The sequence below is a fragment of the Platalea leucorodia genome (assembly GCF_965183815.1).
Source record: "Platalea leucorodia genome assembly, chromosome: 1".
Classification (NCBI taxonomy): Eukaryota; Metazoa; Chordata; class Aves; order Pelecaniformes; family Threskiornithidae; genus Platalea; species Platalea leucorodia.
In genome coordinates, this window is record NC_138823.1 from 90,978,805 (window position 1) to 90,996,155 (window position 17,351).

General features: G+C 44.8%; 1 protein-coding gene across 1 annotated transcript in view; it reads left to right on the forward strand.

Moving 5' to 3' along the window:
* The window catches only part of CDH20 (cadherin 20), a gene marked incomplete at both ends in the record, with an annotated part of 36,634 nt that extends 25,817 nt beyond the window's left edge, over nt 1-10,817 (forward strand). Inside the window, 4 exons of the mRNA XM_082332884.1 lie at nt 16-137; nt 2,031-2,148; nt 8,580-8,831; nt 10,318-10,817. Coding sequence (XP_082189010.1) covers nt 16-137; nt 2,031-2,148; nt 8,580-8,831; nt 10,318-10,817 — 992 coding nt within the window. The remainder of the gene's footprint in view (nt 1-15; nt 138-2,030; nt 2,149-8,579; nt 8,832-10,317) is intronic.
* Between the last annotated feature and the right edge of the window lie 6,534 nt (nt 10,818-17,351).

Sequence of the window (17,351 nt, forward strand, 5' to 3'; positions counted from 1 at the left end):
GCCTCCTCCTTCCAGACAACCCCTCGCAGGTGGGCAGCGTCTCCGTGACAGTGAAAGTCCTGGACGTGAATGACAACGCGCCAGAGTTTGCAAGGTTTTATGAAGCTTTTGTTTGTGAAAACGCCAAAGCAGGGCAGGTGAGAAATGCTAGTAACGCCAGGGGTTGGGAAGGGATGCTGTCCTACGCGGAGACAGCATGCCAGCAAGGGTGAGTGTTGGAAAGAGGGCTCAGCTAACCACGCATTTCATCTGAACTCTCATCAGCAGCTGTCTGTGCTGCTTTCCAAAGGCAAGCACATCGCACCGGGATTAGCATCGTATATAGCACCTCTTTTTCCTCCCGCAGTAGTTTCCAGGCTCACCGCGCAATACACTTCATGGCTGAAATGAAGCCTTCCCTTGGGCAGGTGCCAGCAAGGAAACACCCGGTGCGGCCTGTAGCAGCAACAAAGAGAGGAGAAGTGTGATGAGAAGTGCCATGGAGTCAGCCCAGCCCATGTGTGACAGATAAGGCTTACTGTTAAAAGACCCTATTTATAAGAGCCTTAAGCACCCCTGGACTCACGGGAGCTGGACATAACACACTACGTCAGCTTTAAAGGGGTGCCAAACTGAATCTCTTCTGCTGTGAACTGGAGATGAGAGAGTCATAGACAACACAGGACTTCCCGCTCTGCAGATTGTAAACCAGCACCTCCAAGCAAACAGCAAAGCCTCTTTGCTCCTCTCCCTTCCAAAACCCCATCAACGCCCTTGAACAAGGTCTGCCTGTGTCACAGATGGGCACGAGCTCTCCCTCGCTGGAGCTGGTGCAAGCTCTACTGCTGATCGCTTGTGGGGAGGAGACTTGGAGCTTCACCATTCAGGGTGCACAGTGGGGACTTGTGTCTCCTAATGCAAAGCTGACTCGCATAGTTGAAACACATAGATGCACCACTCATGATTTGTGAAGGAAAAATTATGCTAGCAATATCACTGTGTGTTCGCTGAAGCTTCTCCCAGCTTGCTGTGAAGCAGAATGAAATAGCTACTCACTGCTGGGACAAATGTCCTCATGACTATCATATAGAGGATAACTTCACCTCACTAATTCACAGAGGTCCTTAATAACATAGGGAATAGAAATCATTGCCTAGCCTTTTTCCTGATTTTGAAGGGTGCGTGTCCTAAATAATAAGCGTTCCATGAAACGCACGCTAATTTGGACTGCTTCCTTCAGTGGAGAAAGCCAAATTCTGTTGCCACATTTTGAAAAGTTCTGAAATCAGTTTTAAGGTGGTGAATAAGGCTTTATGGGTCTGTCGTTTGCCTTTGAATCCAAAAATAACTTTTGAATGTAAAAATCCAGGTGAAGATTTACTCCTTGTCTAAAAAGATGTCAGAATGTTTATTCAGACAGAGCTATAGCTCACTGTGCTACAAGCTGTTAGATCTACTTTACTTAAGCCTCTATAGGTGTGGTGACGAATCTCTTTCTGGATTTAGCATTGTCTTAGTTTCTTTCCATGGTGTTATTTATTGCATATGCAGAGTGTCTGCATGGTTGCCTTTTCTCTCTTTCTTTTCCACTGACATCTTGGGAAGAATTTAATTGATTTAAAATTAAAAGAGTGATAAAATAATCAACCTGAAGTCCTTTTCTACCTGCAAAATGAAGCTGAAAATAAGTATGGGCTTTCTTACAAGCTCTCTAATGCACAATGAATCTTCTGAATACCCTGGGCCCTCAACAGAAAAAAGAAACATGCAACAGAAGACAGGGATGCATGAGAGAAAAGTGTCTGTTATTTGAAGCAAACATACTATCTCCTCCTTTGTTTAAAAGTGATTTGCATGATCATAGCAAAATAAATGAAGCCTGCAAGGTTTTGAGTCTCTTCTTGATTTATCTATTGTACCTCTGCAAGACAGTTTTATTCAAATGCTCCAGTTGCTTATATTTATATATATAAAAATATGTTATGTTTGTTTATTTATATTATATATATTTTGCTTCTTACCTGTTTCTGCTTTGTTCTCATATTCCGTAGCTGATCCAGACAGTGAGCGCCATCGACAGGGATGACCCACAGGAGGGTCAGCACTTCTACTACAGCCTGGCTCCGGAGGCAGCCAACAACCCCAACTTTACTCTAAGGGACAATCAAGGTAATCAGAGTGGACACAGACAGTTAGCTACTCTAATTTCTAATGCCTGAGTTGGACTTGAGAGGCTGTGACTTACAGTGTGTGATAAGACTGCCATTTCAAATAATACCAAGTGACACCTGCTCCTTAAAGGCAGTGATAAAATGACATATTACTTAATACACTTGAAGGTTATATGATATTTTCTTCTCTATAAATATTCTCTAGCAATAGGCCCCTTTTTCTTCTTCGAGGAAATGTGCCAGTGTTTTGTGCAAATTCAGGTCTTGTGGTCAGGCTGCAGGCATCTTGGATTACCAGAGTGGAAATTGCATTTGTTCAAAAGGAGATGCTTAAAGGTAGGATAGGAACTGGAACTAGGAGACAAATCTGTAGGGAATTACATTGCTCTTTTTTTGTACTCTGCATGTTTTCTCCCAGGCACAGAAAGGGAAGGTTCTTGTACTGTTCCAGTCTTCTCCCCCAAGCACTTTTTTGCTTCCTCTTTGCACATCCTGGTTTCCCTAGGAAAGGGAGGAAGGGAGGGAGGAGATGCAGAGCCTTAGGGGGATAACTTGGCATACAGCTAAAAGTCTGTGTAAGATGCTCTAAGTAGAAACTGAAACACCAGTGGGAAGACTCGTGGCAAAGCACTGGAATTTGAGTATCCTAGCCAGTGGAATTTGCTTCTTTTGGGGAAGCTTTGGTGGTTTTGGAGCCTGCAGGGAAGCCCTGCCATGGCAAACCTTTGCATGCCTGCTGCTGATAGAGGATCTCCATGGGCAGACAATGGTGCTGAGGTCAGGTCCACAGCAGCCTTCATCGGGAAAGAGGGACGACCTTGAGTGACCTGGTGTAGAGCTTTGAAAGTCAATATGAAGGGGCTGGATTTCAGTGGGAGTTCAGTGTGTAAAGTACCACAAATCAGCAAGCAATTCCAGAATAAATGGGGAGAAAGACTGGCCACCTGCAGCATCCGTGGCCAGTCTCCAAGCAGAGTGCCTGCCCCTGCTCCCACACATGCCTTCTTGTCATACTTACTTCCATAAGTCCCTATCTGTGCCTCTGCAGACATATGAAAGAGCAACATAGAGGCTAATAAAGAAGCCCCTGCCTTCACTAACCAAACATGTCTTAAAACATGTTACTTGCAGAGTCTGGAGCCCTCCTCCACAGCATGCTAATGCTTTTTCATCCCAAAATAATTTTTTTTCTATAGTGTCCCTGAAGCGTCCTCACACAATTTCTTGCATTTTTATCCCCTTCTCTCTCCCATTGTCTCCCTCTTTTTTATTTTTGAACGCATGTTGCCAAAATAAGTGAACAAATAAAACACAGCTATTGCTAACACATTTGGCAAACTAGGCTCATTTCATCCTCAAGGCATTGCTCTAAAAAAAGAAACTCACAAAATTCCCAGCATCAGATGCACTTTTCCTGTCTAAGGCCATAGTTGTGATAATTTATAGTGACAGCAGTGACTGAATGGCTGTGCCTCCCACCCTCTGTAAAATACCAGTTTTCCAGAGATATATATCACAAGAAGCTTAGGGTACTATTGTTACAAATGTGAAATAAAAATGTTAAGTATCAAACCACTGACTATTTGAAATATACACATTAACAATCAATTTACTGCCTCAGCAATTTGGAGTGCAGTAGTGATTTCAATAACAATAATTTATATTTATATTTTCATCTAGGGACCACTAAGGACTATATAAATTATACAACTTAGTCACAGAGGGGGTAGCTATACTGTATGTCACAGGGTGGCAAGACACGAAACAGAACCAACTGTGCTATAGTCACAGCCTGTGCACGTAAACACGAGACAGCAACCCTTCCCAGGCTGTGGGAAGGCGCTATTAAAATTAGCAATTGTGCTGATTACTTGGTTGTCCAATATAGGAGTAAAAGGAACTGCAAGACATGCAGCCTTCCTGGCAACAATTAAAACCTTGATTTATACTGAGCAACAGATAGATCACAGTTTGCATTCTGATGAGCTGTTTTACATATTTCTTTGGCCCTTGTCATTTTAGTCTCTGAGAACTTCTTCAGTCTATTCATTCTCCACATATCTCTGGCAGACAGAGAAATCCTATTGTTCTCCACTTTATAGACAGGGATCCGGGGCAAGGAGAAATTAAGCTACTTACACACTTGGTTGCCTTTGAGTTCAGTAAAATCAATGGGAGATAGACATTTAAGTATCTGCAAAGATCTGGGCCTAAATGACCTCCCAAGACCACATAGGACATACGTGATGAAGCAGGGAATTGAGCTGGGGCCTCCCATCTCTTTGGTTACTGATGTAGGGCATTGGCAAGCCATCTTCCCCTGCTTCTAAATCCAGGTAAGATTATGCTGAGAAAAAGTTGGCAAAAGAGGCTTGCTGTAAGAATGAGATGAACAATGAAATAAGCTTACTGCATTTCCAGATTAAACTCTGAGCTGATCTTCTGTTGACCCTTAACTGCTGCCCTCCGTCTTTGGGTATCAGGACATGATGAAGAGAGTCGCCATTTTGATGGGTGCAGGCATCAGTGTTATACCACCACCAGGCCTGTCATTGGAAGCCTCTGGCAGTCCTCCCCATTGCATTTAAATTTGTCCTAGGAAAATTTTTATCTCTTTCTTCCTTCCCTAAATTTGTGATGTACATCACGTTTTGGCAGAGCCCAAAAGCAGTAAACTGAAAATCTCCAAGAAAAAATGTGAGCCCTTCCTCAAGCTGGTGGTGTCTGTAATGCCTGCTTTCTTGAGCTCTTTCTCCCACTCCTGGTGAAATATTTCTTTATATTATTCCTAACTATTCATAATTATTACAATTAGTTTTTGAAAACTACACAGAAGTTCTGAGCTAATCATCCCCAGTTCTTGTACAGATGCATGCAGAAAGAAACCAAGCCTTTCTTGTGAGAAGAGCGGTGGTTAGATCCAGTCTCAGGGTTTGGACCAACACAGTGGTTAATTCCCCTGACCTCTCCAGGGAGGTACATCATTTCCAGTGGGGCAGAAAACTGCAGGAAGGAGACGCTCCATGGCTTGCTCTCGCAACCACATGAAGACACCACCCTGTATGTCTGTGGGAAGTACAGCTTTCACCTCCTGCTGATCACCCAGGTGCAGGACCCGCCATGCTGCACTCTTCAGTATCCCTGCCCAGTGCTGTAGCTAAGTGCTACCAACCAGCCCTCTGTGAGCCAAAGACGCTGTATTGGAAGTTCTGTTGCAAAAATATTGTGCATTCTTGTCATGCTTGCTTTTTTTTTTAGTATAATGGGGCTTTCATGTCCTCACAAGCCCTCTTCTCTTGATGGCTGGGGCTTAACAGATATCAAATTTGGAAGAAAATTGCGTATTCCAGTTTCTGCCATGCTGCATCACATTCCAGCACGTCCTTCGCACTGCAGTAGCACGTCAAATCACATTGGCTTTTGATGAGTCACACAACAAGCTTTGGCACCAACATATTGCAGTTGCAGAGTAACAGGTAGAGAGAGTCTTTAGGGATGATTTGGATGCCTGCCTAGTACAAAGCAAAACAAAACAAAAGGGCCAAAATGTAATGCCAAGAGTCACCAGGAGAATTTTATCATGAAGAACATTTAAGACCTGGGTGATATAGTCACCACATCACAGCAAAAATATATATATACATATATATCTTTCAAGATTTGATTATAGAATCTTGGTTTTGGCCTGAAAAAAAACCCTATGGTTAAAACCACTTCATATCTTTCACTAGCTGATTTTGCACAGCTTCAGTCAGGTTCACTGCCTGTGACTTCTTTTACAGGCAAAGACCAGCTCAGAATAATGAAGTCTTTTTCCCTGACAAAGAGCAATTTTACATAAAATGAAGGTTTGCTGTCACCTGAATAGAATTTGTAACTTATATGGTAAGTTAGTTTAAAGAGAATGAGTCTTTCACCCAGGAAAGAGAAATGCAGCCAAATTACTACACTGTTAAGATGACTCAGAGATTTCCATTGACAGAGCATAAATCCAGGCACTTTGCCATTTTCTGCCCTTTGGACTGCTTTTTCTCATGCTAAAACAGGCCCAGTGATGAAAAGATGTGGTATTAATAGCTGGGGAGCACATACTAGAGGGCACATAAACAGCCCGAGGGAGAGAAACCACTTGCGTGTGCCCCAGGAGAGAGGAGGGGGAGGTTTGCAGGAGGCGAGGGCTCCCATCCGCAGCACACCCCTTGCCCAGGAGCCATGGTAGCCACAGGGTGCTGCTCTCTGCTGGGTTTTGGGACACGTTCCTGAAAATCATCTATGTCTGTCCACACCTGCTGCACATACTCAGAGCTGCGTGGTATATCAAAGGGTGGTGAAATCAGTAAACATTGACACATAATCAGTTTTAAGCAACTTTGGGGGTTTCATCTTGCACCTGGTGTTTTTTCCTCAAAGCTCCAGCTCTTGTGATCACATGATTTAACAAGACATTACAATTTCACTATATATTCACATATAGACATGCACACACGCTTCAGAATTTTACACTTTGAGAGTTAAAGCTTGACATTTCATTGACGTACAAGAAATAAAAGACCCTGAGATTCCTTTTAAAAACATCACAAATTCAAACTAATCATCTCATGAACTGTGGAGCCCAACATCTCAATACTCAATACTGCGTTCCAGTACTGTCTGATGCCATAAGAGTTGCAGCACAAAGTGTGGAATTTGGAGCATAATTTAAGTCTAGCAGGCAAGTCTAGCAAGTCTAGCTTGAGTTTGGATATATTCCATAGCTGGCTGTATATAACACTCCTGATTTCACTCCTACAAGACATCAAATCATTTCTGGTGTTCAGACTACAGCAGATAATACAGCTGATTTACGTGCATGCAACCTGAGTCTCTGCACTGAAGAAAATCACCCCAAGATTTAAATTTTAGCAGTGAATTGACAGGGACATAATAAGGAAATGGAACAATCCCTGTTGGTATTTTGGTTTTTTTTCACAGTCTACTTGTGATCAGAGGGTTTCTTGCCATTTCCAGGCAGCAGCTCCATTGTGCCAATCCACCTGGGAAGAGCTGATTGGCATCCTGCATTTCCAAGCATGGTGAACGTACATTGGTAACAGCCTGGAGATGCAGATGGCCAGACTGCGACCTCTTTTGAACCAAGGGAACAGGAAACAAAACTAAGCAGTAAAAGAAACTGCATGAAGCTCATCGCCCAAAAATCCCACAGCATCACTGCATGGGGTCAAGGCTTGTAGGTCTGCCAAAGAGAAAAAGTACCTGTGTTCCCATGTGTCTTAGCTGGCCCAAGATTTCCAGACATATTTGTAAGAAGGGCCAATTTTCCTGAAGATTCCTTTAGACTCCCTGGTGGCCCAGATCACATTGGAGACATTCAGTCTCGTGCTTTCCAAAAGTCTCTGAGGCCAAATCCTTGAAAGTCAGCACTGACAAAATCATCACTGATCTCCAAAGATTTTGTCTTGGCATTCCTGAGATGCAGAACAAATTCGTGAATCCAATTTCTTTCTGATTAGGAAACTTGGTGCACAGTCTGAGGAATTTGAGGGAGGGGGTAGACAGGAATTCAAATGCCACTGGGAAATTCTGACATTTTAAAAAACATGCTGAATATGGAGGAAAAAGCCCCAAAGGTAGGAATTTCCCTTGAAATGACCAACAGCAACTGGCTGTTAGGTCATTCTCTTACCATTTTTTTTCAGCAGCATCATTTTGATTCATTTTGATTCAAGTTCTTATAAAAAACAGGCAGTCACACTAAATGAAGCAGAATGGTCAAATGAAAGCAGAATAATTCTGACAATGATGACATGAAGCATTCTGACTTTTTTCAATGGCAAAAGTGCCAACGAAATTGCATGTGTTTCACTGAAAAATGTTTAGTTGCAAATTTTCAACTCACTGCTGCTCTAGGATAGCAAGCTGTTTTTTTCCTTTGTCTCCTTGTTGCCTCAAGCAGGTGGCCATGCCATGTATCAAAAAACATAAAGAGAACCTTAACATGTCCACAAGGGTTGTACACTAGCATCTCCAAAATGGTGGCAGCGCTTAAAAGTGAGGTCTAGGAAAGCTGCTGAGCATGAACAAACAGGGACTACAAGTTGCCTTCAACTGTTTGTTTCTGTCTTGCCTTCTGAAAGCTTTTAGCTAAATCTGAAGGCTGTGAGTTTGCTTGGGGCACTTTATGTCATAAGGGGTAAAGGCAACTCATAAGGTGTGTATGCCTTGCAGGTTTGGAGCTATGACCTGAGAAGGTACTGGAATAGGGGAGGCAGAGGCAAAATGCTGATTAATGATAAACTGATAAAAACTAAAGAAAAAAAGAGAGAAGATGAATTAATACAGGTCTAGGGCTGATTTTTTTAACCTTCCTTCTCTGCTAAATATATTTGCTCTGCATATAAGCTCTTCTCTCCATTTATTTTCTACCCCTAGACAATACAGCATGGATTTTGACAAGACGCTCTGGCTTCAGACAACATGAGCAGAACACCTTTTACCTCCCCATCCTGATTAGCGACAATGGCCGCCCCGTGCTGAGCAGCACGGGTACGCTAACTGTGCACGTGTGCAGCTGCGATGATGACGGCATGGTGATGTCCTGCAACGTGGAGGCCTACGTCCTCCCCGTCAGCCTGAGCAGAGGGGCGCTCATTGCGATCCTCGCCTGCGTCTTTGTCCTGCTAGGTAAACCCTTGGCTTCTTCTTGGAAGGGGACAAACTCCTCAGTTCTGGCCAGGGGGTTGCTGGTCCACTGAAGCTGAAGGACACAAAAACACACACACAGATCTATGTATATGTATATATTATTTGTAGACACACACATACTTAAAGGGCCAAATCAAGGACCAGATGGTGTAGTCAGCTGCATATGGCTTTAGACCCTGGGGTGTAGGAATGGGGGAAAAATATGGCCTGCAAATATTTCTGCCAGATCCCCAAAGTGCTAGGGTGTCTGGTATGGCCCTGCTTTCCTGGAAGGGGTGTGCCAGGAGGAAGCACTGAGAGCTGTGGCTGGGGACAAGTTACTTTCTCATCCTCAGCAGTTTCTGATCATATGGTCTCACAGGAAAGAGGAGTGATAAGTGCAGTTCCACCTCTTGTCTTTTAGTAGGAGATATCCCCACCTGCATCCTTTTTCCTTGAGATACTACATTTAAATGGTGCCTGTGCTGCTATAAAGGGGCTGAGCACCTTGCATGTGTTCTGTCTCCACAAATAAATTCCATCCTTTCCTTGCCCAGGCCTTCTATGTCCCCTGTTAGCTGTTGGAATCAAAAGAACTTCAGTTCCCTCGTTCATTCTCTTGAGTCATGAGATATTAGTTCAAAACACGTTCCCTGAAATTTCAGAGGAACCAGTTTAGGGAGCAGTGGAGTAGAATACAGGAAAAATTCTTTAGAAGTGCCTCAATTCTGGCCCTGCAAAGGAGCCTAGATACCTCAGTCCAAAATTTCAGCATTCAAAACCTTTGCTGAGTTCTAGCTGTGGAAATACAGTCACCAGGTGACGGCACATTTTCAATAGTAAAGGCTTCTGGTACCTGTGTGACCACTTCTCCCCATGCTAAGAAGCATCCGCATCTCGTTAGCGCAGGGCAACTGACAGTAGTTCTACCCAGCCCAAGGCAGTGCCTTGCAGATAAACACAAAAATGCTTTGGAGCAGGCTAAGGGGCTAGCTCTGCCTTTTGCCACGTAGGCAGACATATCACCACGGTGCCTCGGCAGCATCCATCTACGTCACAGGCACCACCTAGCTGAGAGGCATCCCCAAAGCGGGCTGCAAAACCCAGCTACGCAGCAGGAGAATATTATCTCTATGGAGCTGTGTGCCACTGTAGGTAAACCATCACTGATACCGGATTTGGCTAGCTTAAAAGTAGCTCGAGTGTCGCTACAGTGCATTGGGAAGCATCGCTGGATAGACATGTCCTAAGTGTCACCGAGAGTTAAGAATTAAGGTGAGAAAAGGGACAGATTAGCAGGACCTCAAGCTACTAATTTTGACTGGAAGAGGGGATTTCTGCACCCCTCTGCCTGCAAACACAGCAGCTCTTTAAATCCAAGGGGCTGGCTGGGCTCACCCGGGGAAAACAGGGCAGCAGAGAGTCTGAAGCCCTTGCAAGATCTGCTCCCTCGCTGACGGCCCTGTGTCTCGGTTGCCTCCCACAGTGCTGGTGCTCCTCATCCTCTCCATGCGGCGCCAGCGGAAGCAGCCGTACATCATCGACGAGGAGGAGAACATCCACGAGAACATCGTCAGGTACGACGACGAGGGCGGCGGGGAGGAGGACACGGAGGCCTTCGATATCGCCGCCATGTGGAACCCGCGGGAGGCCCAGCTGGTGGTGAAAAACCGGCAGGACATGCTCCCTGAAATAGAGAGCCTCTCCCGATACGTGCCTCAGGCGTGCATCATGGACAACAACGTCCACAACTACGTGCTCGCCAAGCTGTACGAAGCTGACATGGACCTGTGGGCGCCTCCCTTCGACTCCCTCCAGACGTACATGTTTGAAGGGAACGGCTCGGTGGCGGAGTCGCTCAGCTCCCTACAGTCGGTGACGACAGACTCAGACCAGAGCTACGACTACCTGACGGACTGGGGGCCGCGCTTCAAAAAGCTGGCCGAGATGTACGGTGCCACGGACAGCGGCGGGGCTCTGTGGTAACGGACGAGGAATGGCAGAGGGGTTTCCATGCGAAACAGTGTCCGGTTAGGTCCATTCTCATCAGATGCTTCCATGGACATGGGTGAGGCCTCCTAAAAAAATAGCAATACGGTGCTTGGATGAGAATGGGAAGAAGGGTGCGAATGAAGGTCTCTCTGGATCAGCTTTACTCAGTTAAATTAAGTCACGTTTCTGAAACAGTGAGAAGCAGAAGGAAGAAAGTTTTTTCCTGTTTTTTACAGCAAAATTGGAAAGCTCCACGACTGGAATATAATGACATTACTCTCTTTCTCTCTCCCTCCCTCTTTCTCTCTCTCCCTTGTACACGGCAGCTTACTGAGCTCTATACATCTGGATTCAAAGATCTGTAAACTCCAACTGTAATCTCCGACTCACTGAGAAATTGCCAGCATAGAAAAGTGGTTCCCCACTGGCTATTTTCCCCCATTAAAAAGGGAAAAAATATTGCTTGCTAACAAGAGGAAAAAAAAATCCCACAAAGCAGAAAATTGAAACTGAAATCTCAGAGGGCTCTTTGTAAACTAAACCTCCTCTCTCTGTTGCTAACAGAGTCCTTTTTTAATCCTTTAGAAACAAGGCTGAGGGTTTTTTTCCACCTGGCCGAGTGGGCTGGGGAAGAGGCTTTGAATTTCTGCTCTAGTTTAATGGCTGATCTATGAGCATTAACACTAATCCATCTCCTATCAAGTTTGTGTAAATTTATTCTCGGCTCTTTAAAACCATGACTCCGCTAAACTGCTCAGAACAAAACCAGAAAACCTGCCTCTTTTGCACTGTAGATGTCTCTTCCATGTGCCAAATGTGAAGATTAGATTCTACCAATGAAAGCCAAATAAATTTTAAAAAAAGAAAAAGCTATATTTGGTAACTACATGGGTTAGATGGGCTTTCCTAATCTGTGTGAGGTCAATCCAAGGGATGTTTACATACTGTAGATAACCTACTTGAACAAATGCAGTATTATAGACCAATAAATGGATGTAAGAAAATTACATGTATAAGTTTTGTATATTTGTTAATTTTGGTAATAAATATGATGTACTGCATACAGTACAGTACCTTAGCACCTCTTTTAATAAAAGTTAAACAGAAAGGAAAGTCTGATGGCAATTTTTTTACTACTTTGCACACAGCAGTTGGTGCTTGTCTGTGGCTTTACATGCCTTGAGCATCAAGAAAAAATGGTTCATCAGCATCGTGTCGAGGAGACAAGCCTTCAGTTTGCAGGTTCGAGCAGATTGTCTGCCTCTTTTATTGGTGTTCACTCGGATATTGTCCTTAGCAGTGAACCAGCCCAAGTGCAGCCCACCAGAGTAGTTACTTTTCTATCCCAACCATGCTGAAGTCAAAAGAAAGTCTTGGCTGATTTTTCGGAAAGGTTATGGCTGGGGCATTGAGAAGCCTGGAACCCAGTTTCATAGCCCTGACAGAATCTCATGCCTTCGGAGACATGACAGACTGTAACATGCAATATCCATTTATGGTCATTCTTACTCTGCAATCAAAGTTTTGAGCCTGGATCTTATCTTGTTTGCATGGGTAAATGGGAAGGACCGGGGAAATTACACTACCATAGGTTTCATGGAAGGTGGCGAAAGGCTTCTGAAAGTCCTTGCTAGCTAAGGACTCTCTCCATTTCAAATTGCCCAGAAAATAGATGTGCAGACATAACCACCAAGTTACCACACTTTTACCATGTGCATATTATGCTCAGTTTCTGTTGCAGATGTGCACAAAACACTGCTGTTTCTACTTTGCCTAATCTTAGGCTGTACCAATTTAAGACAGAAACTTTGTTTCCACAGACTGGTACAAAGTCATGCACCCATGCAGAGCCAGGCAGCCAGTAAGGAAAAAAAGTTTTAGTGACTTCTCAAACATTTGCTCATCTGATACAATGAAAAATCTGTGCCTTCACAAACATAATATGCCATGGGTTCTGCTTATCACCTGAACCTGCCTTACACCGTTGCAGAAAGAGCACTGAAAATTATGTGGTAATGACTCTTTTACTCATCCCATAGCACTTACCCTCACGTATCATATTGATTTTATAACACTAGACAAAGAATTGTAACCACCATGATGGAGGAAGTGGTGTACAGCACACGAAACTGGCATTGAGACTTCCGAGAGCTTCCTCACCTCCTGAGCAACAGGATCCATGGAACATAGGGCAGGAATGAAGATAGACAGGACATCTGTTCCACTGCTTTCCTGTCTGAATTAATCATCAGTTTTATATATTTTAAGCAGCTGCCTGTTTATTCTTAAAACCCCCAATTGTTAAGACTTTGTAACCTTTCCAGGCAATCATCTTCCACTGCATCAATATATTCAGTGTTGAAAGCCTTCCCTGGGAAGTGTAAGGCAACTAACCCTTGCTGCCATACAAGCCCGTGATGCACACAGATGACTTTGTCCCTCTGTAGAGCTACGGTTTGGTATTTTCAGACCATTACTGTCTCTCCCTTTAGTCACAGCCCACAGTAACAAAAAGTTCTTCATGTCCTGATACCACAATGGTTTATTTCTCCCATTGCAGGCAGAGTGGGAGGAAGGGGGCTAGAAATGCAGTCCAGCATCGTATTGCCTTCAACTTGAAGATCCCTACTGCATTTACTGAGGGTTTTCCCAGGACAAGCTGCTCCAAGGTCTGGTTTTACCCCACAGAAACCCCCAGCAGCAGCCTCTGCAAGACAGGCTGTGCAGCAGCTGAGACCAGCTTACGGGGTCGTGTATCACCCAGTGGGGAAGGACCAGCGGCACTTGAGTTCAGTGCTTGCACTCACGCCACAGGGGAGCCTGCAAGGAGAGCTGGCTCTGAACCCACCTTCCTAAGCTGCATGTCACCGTTAGGCTATCTGATTATCCTCAGGTTTGCCTCAGCTTGTGAGCCCAGTCAATAGTCGGACAGCTTGATGCTGTGACACTTACCAGCTGGTGTTTAGTAGGCACTTGGCAGCCTGGCTTTTTTTTTTCCATTTTATGGAACAGGTGACAGTGTTTTTGCAGTCTGGGGAATCTCTGTGCAAACAACCAACACTTGTATCTATCACCCTCCCACAAACAAAACTGAAAACCGCTCTGTTTTTACTGATGAGATAGAAAAAGGATCCATTTACGGACATATCACGGCTCAGCAGGCCTGGCCCAAAGTAGAAGAGGGGAGAAGACTCTAAGCCCAAAGGAAATGTATGGTGCCACAGGCTGGCAGTGAAACAAACATGCTGATCACGCAGGTCCACTGCCTCCTGCCCTGGGGCTGCTCAAGGCCAGGCCTGGCAGTGTGCATGAACATTTGCAGCACTGTATAAAATCTGCCAGTGGTTTACAGCCAGAGAGCTCAGCCTGCCGTGGTGGAGGGCCTGGGCTTCTCCACAGCAGCAGACACCTCCAAGTGACAGCCCCAGTCCTGCGTGAGACTCACACTCTACCCACTGCCCTGGTGTAAGGGCAGAAATGTCAGAGGGCCAGGGCAAGATCCCATATGCCCTTGCCAGTGTCCCCAGTCCCCCTGTGCTCCAAGGCCGGTCTGACTGCATAGACCTTTTATCACTCTTCCTTTCATTTGGTTCCTCTGACAACATTTTCTTTTCCACAGCTGCCAGTTCCCAGGAAAAAACAAAAGGACTTACCATCCAGGAACAATCCCCTAGTCTCAGCTGTGGCTGAAAAGAAATGGTTCAGAGGAAAAAATAGCAGAGGGTGTAAGTCATTTTGCTAATTCCAGCCACTTAAAAATTGAGCGTATGGCCTAAGCAACCCACCTAAGCTCGCTCTCTAACTAACAGAGCTAGACAGAGTGATTCGTTCCCCCTGTCTTGGACATCTGTATGATGCTATGGCCCTCTGGAGGTGCTTCTCTCTCAGTTAATGGCCTGGACTCTGGGGATTTATCCATGCGGTTCAGAGTCTGGCCCTAGGCATGACATTCTCAAGTCCTCTGCTCTACATTTGGTTTTATGAGTGACCATAGGCAAACGCTACAGTCTCTGATGTTTTCCTTTTCCCTTCCTACCACACGTCTCTGTCTTGTCTAGGTAGATTGCACGCCCTGCCATCTCTTACACCGCATTGGTTGTCACATTTAGGCTCTGAGTAGCAGCTCTCTTTAAGCTGTCTGTCAAGAGCCCAGATCTCTTCAGAGCAAAAATGCAGAACTCAAGAATGCAATAAAAAGACTTAACATTCTTTCTAGCTTAAATTTTCTTGCAACGCTGCGTTTCATTTGCTGCTGCATTGCCCATTTATCCAACTTTATTAGGTCCCTCTTGATTCTGTCATTTCTCCTCCAGCTTTTATTGCTCTTAATCATTTTATGCCACCACCACATTTGCTGCCTATGATCCCCTTTTAGACCATTCATTAAAACCAATAGTGACACAGATCCCTGGGGGACCCAAAAGTTATATTTTGGTCACCTTGAACTATGATTTACTAGCCTGTGCCTGGGTTTTGCTTGGTGCAACTGTCATACAGCACAAACTAGAACCTGCTTCATCGCCTGCTGCCTAACCACAGCTCCCAGGAACCATCAAACCAGAGGGACAGATGGGTCCCAGAGGTCTGCCCTGCGTATGCACCACATCTTACCTGTCCTGGCCATGAGTAAGAGAAATGAGGCACGTAAAACAGGCACAAATGATGCCTGACAGACTCCAGAAAAGTTCTGACCTGCACAAATTCAAAGTTGAGTAGATACAGTTGCTCTTGCCTTTGTGCTGCCAAGGTCTTATTACTAAGGTGCTGTCAGATATGATCACTTCAGTTTATGCTAGCTTAGCTATCAGTTAGACCAAACCCAGGAGAGGCTGCTGCTCCCCAGGAGAGAAGGTGGGTTCAATAACAAGTGAGGACAGCATGTGAGGAAATCCATATTGTTGCAATAAATATGTTGCTGCTGTCCCTCCTCCTCTCTGTCAGGATGTGAGGCATCCTGCTCAAGAAATAGCCCTTAGTGTATTCTCTTCACACGCAGCCAGTGTAAACAGGGAGTGGGTCTGTCCAAGACATCCTAATTTGTGCCTGCTGAGGTCTGCAGCACTCAGAAGAGGAGGAGCTGCCTTTCACTCAGTAGTGCCCTGCCTCTCTCAGGGCAATGCATATGCCAGAGTGCTCCAAGATAGCCACTGCTACAAAACAGCTGTGTCACCTAAGGGATTCATTCTCATGCACAGAGGTCAGGGATTTGCCTCTCCTTTGGACTGTAATGCAGTAATAATCTGTATCAGTGCATCCTCTTTAAACAGACAGAGGAAAATTAGCAGGGACAGCAGTGAACCTGAGGTGGAGCCGGAGCTATGATCCAAGGAAAGCAATAACGGCTGGGGAGTCTCACTGCCAAACTAAAGCTTTAGGGACAAATTTTCAGTTTTGCTTTCCTATATCAACCTTCTGAAGATCCTGCCCCCACAGACATGCAAGATATTTTGCTGTTGGCCTTAGAGGTGGCAAACCAGCCCGCCTGCATCACTGGCTCTGAGGAGAAGCAGCAGTGCAATGCTGATACTGTATTTCCCAAGAGATATTAGAGTAATATGGTAGAGGAGGTGGAAGAGAGTCACTTTACAATTACTTTAAAAAATCACGTTATTTTTTTTGAGAGCTGATGTGGGAGACAGTACACTGTCTGAATACCATTTTCAGACCTCATTTGTTATTAAGCTCACTGTTAAGGAATGGCCCTCTTGAGGAACATGAATTTTCAAGCTAGCATCTTAATATCTATAAGGCCAGTCCCATGATGACTGATCCTATAATTTTTTTCTGAAAGGTGCATAAGCTACAACATTTAATACTAGAGGCAGAAGTGCTTGCCATGCCATATAACAAAAAAATAATAATAATGACAACATCTATCACAACAGGGGGGTCCTGTTTTGTGGGAAGGGTGAAAGTTCCCAGACTCATCATGGGACTCTGGAAGCTGAACTCTTGGTTAAAAGATTATGATTTCCAGATGTTCATTCTGCTGAGCAAACATGGGCAAGTCAGAGTACAACGTGATCCTCCTCAGTATCAGAGTACCATGATGAGTGTAGAATAGGAGATTTGCCTTTTCCACCAAGTCTAGAAAAAGAAAAATCTGGAAAATCTCATTTGGATGCTGTTTGGAGGACACAGAGAGCCTGGAGCGGTGTACAGTGCCCTGTTCCTCCCAGCACAGCTTAATGCTCTTGTGCTCCACTGACACCAGTCCTTCAACACAAAGGCCACCCCTTCCAGGTAGAAAGGGCAAAGGAAGGGAAAGAGGGATCCTCTTGAAACCAGTAGTGAAGATAGCCCATGGCAAGGAAACCTGTCCTCCCTTTTGCTCCCACTTTCCTTGCTGCCACTGTTACAGGTACAGCGAAACCTTCCTGCACCTCTTGTTCCCCCTTTACAATGGGAAGAGGGTTCGCTGCCATGATCACTGCAGCGCATCAGAGGCACTGCTGGTCCCCAGTGGGTCTCTAAGTGCCCCAGATTGTCTTAACCTGGTCCTCATTCAAATTAGTTATGAGGGAGAAA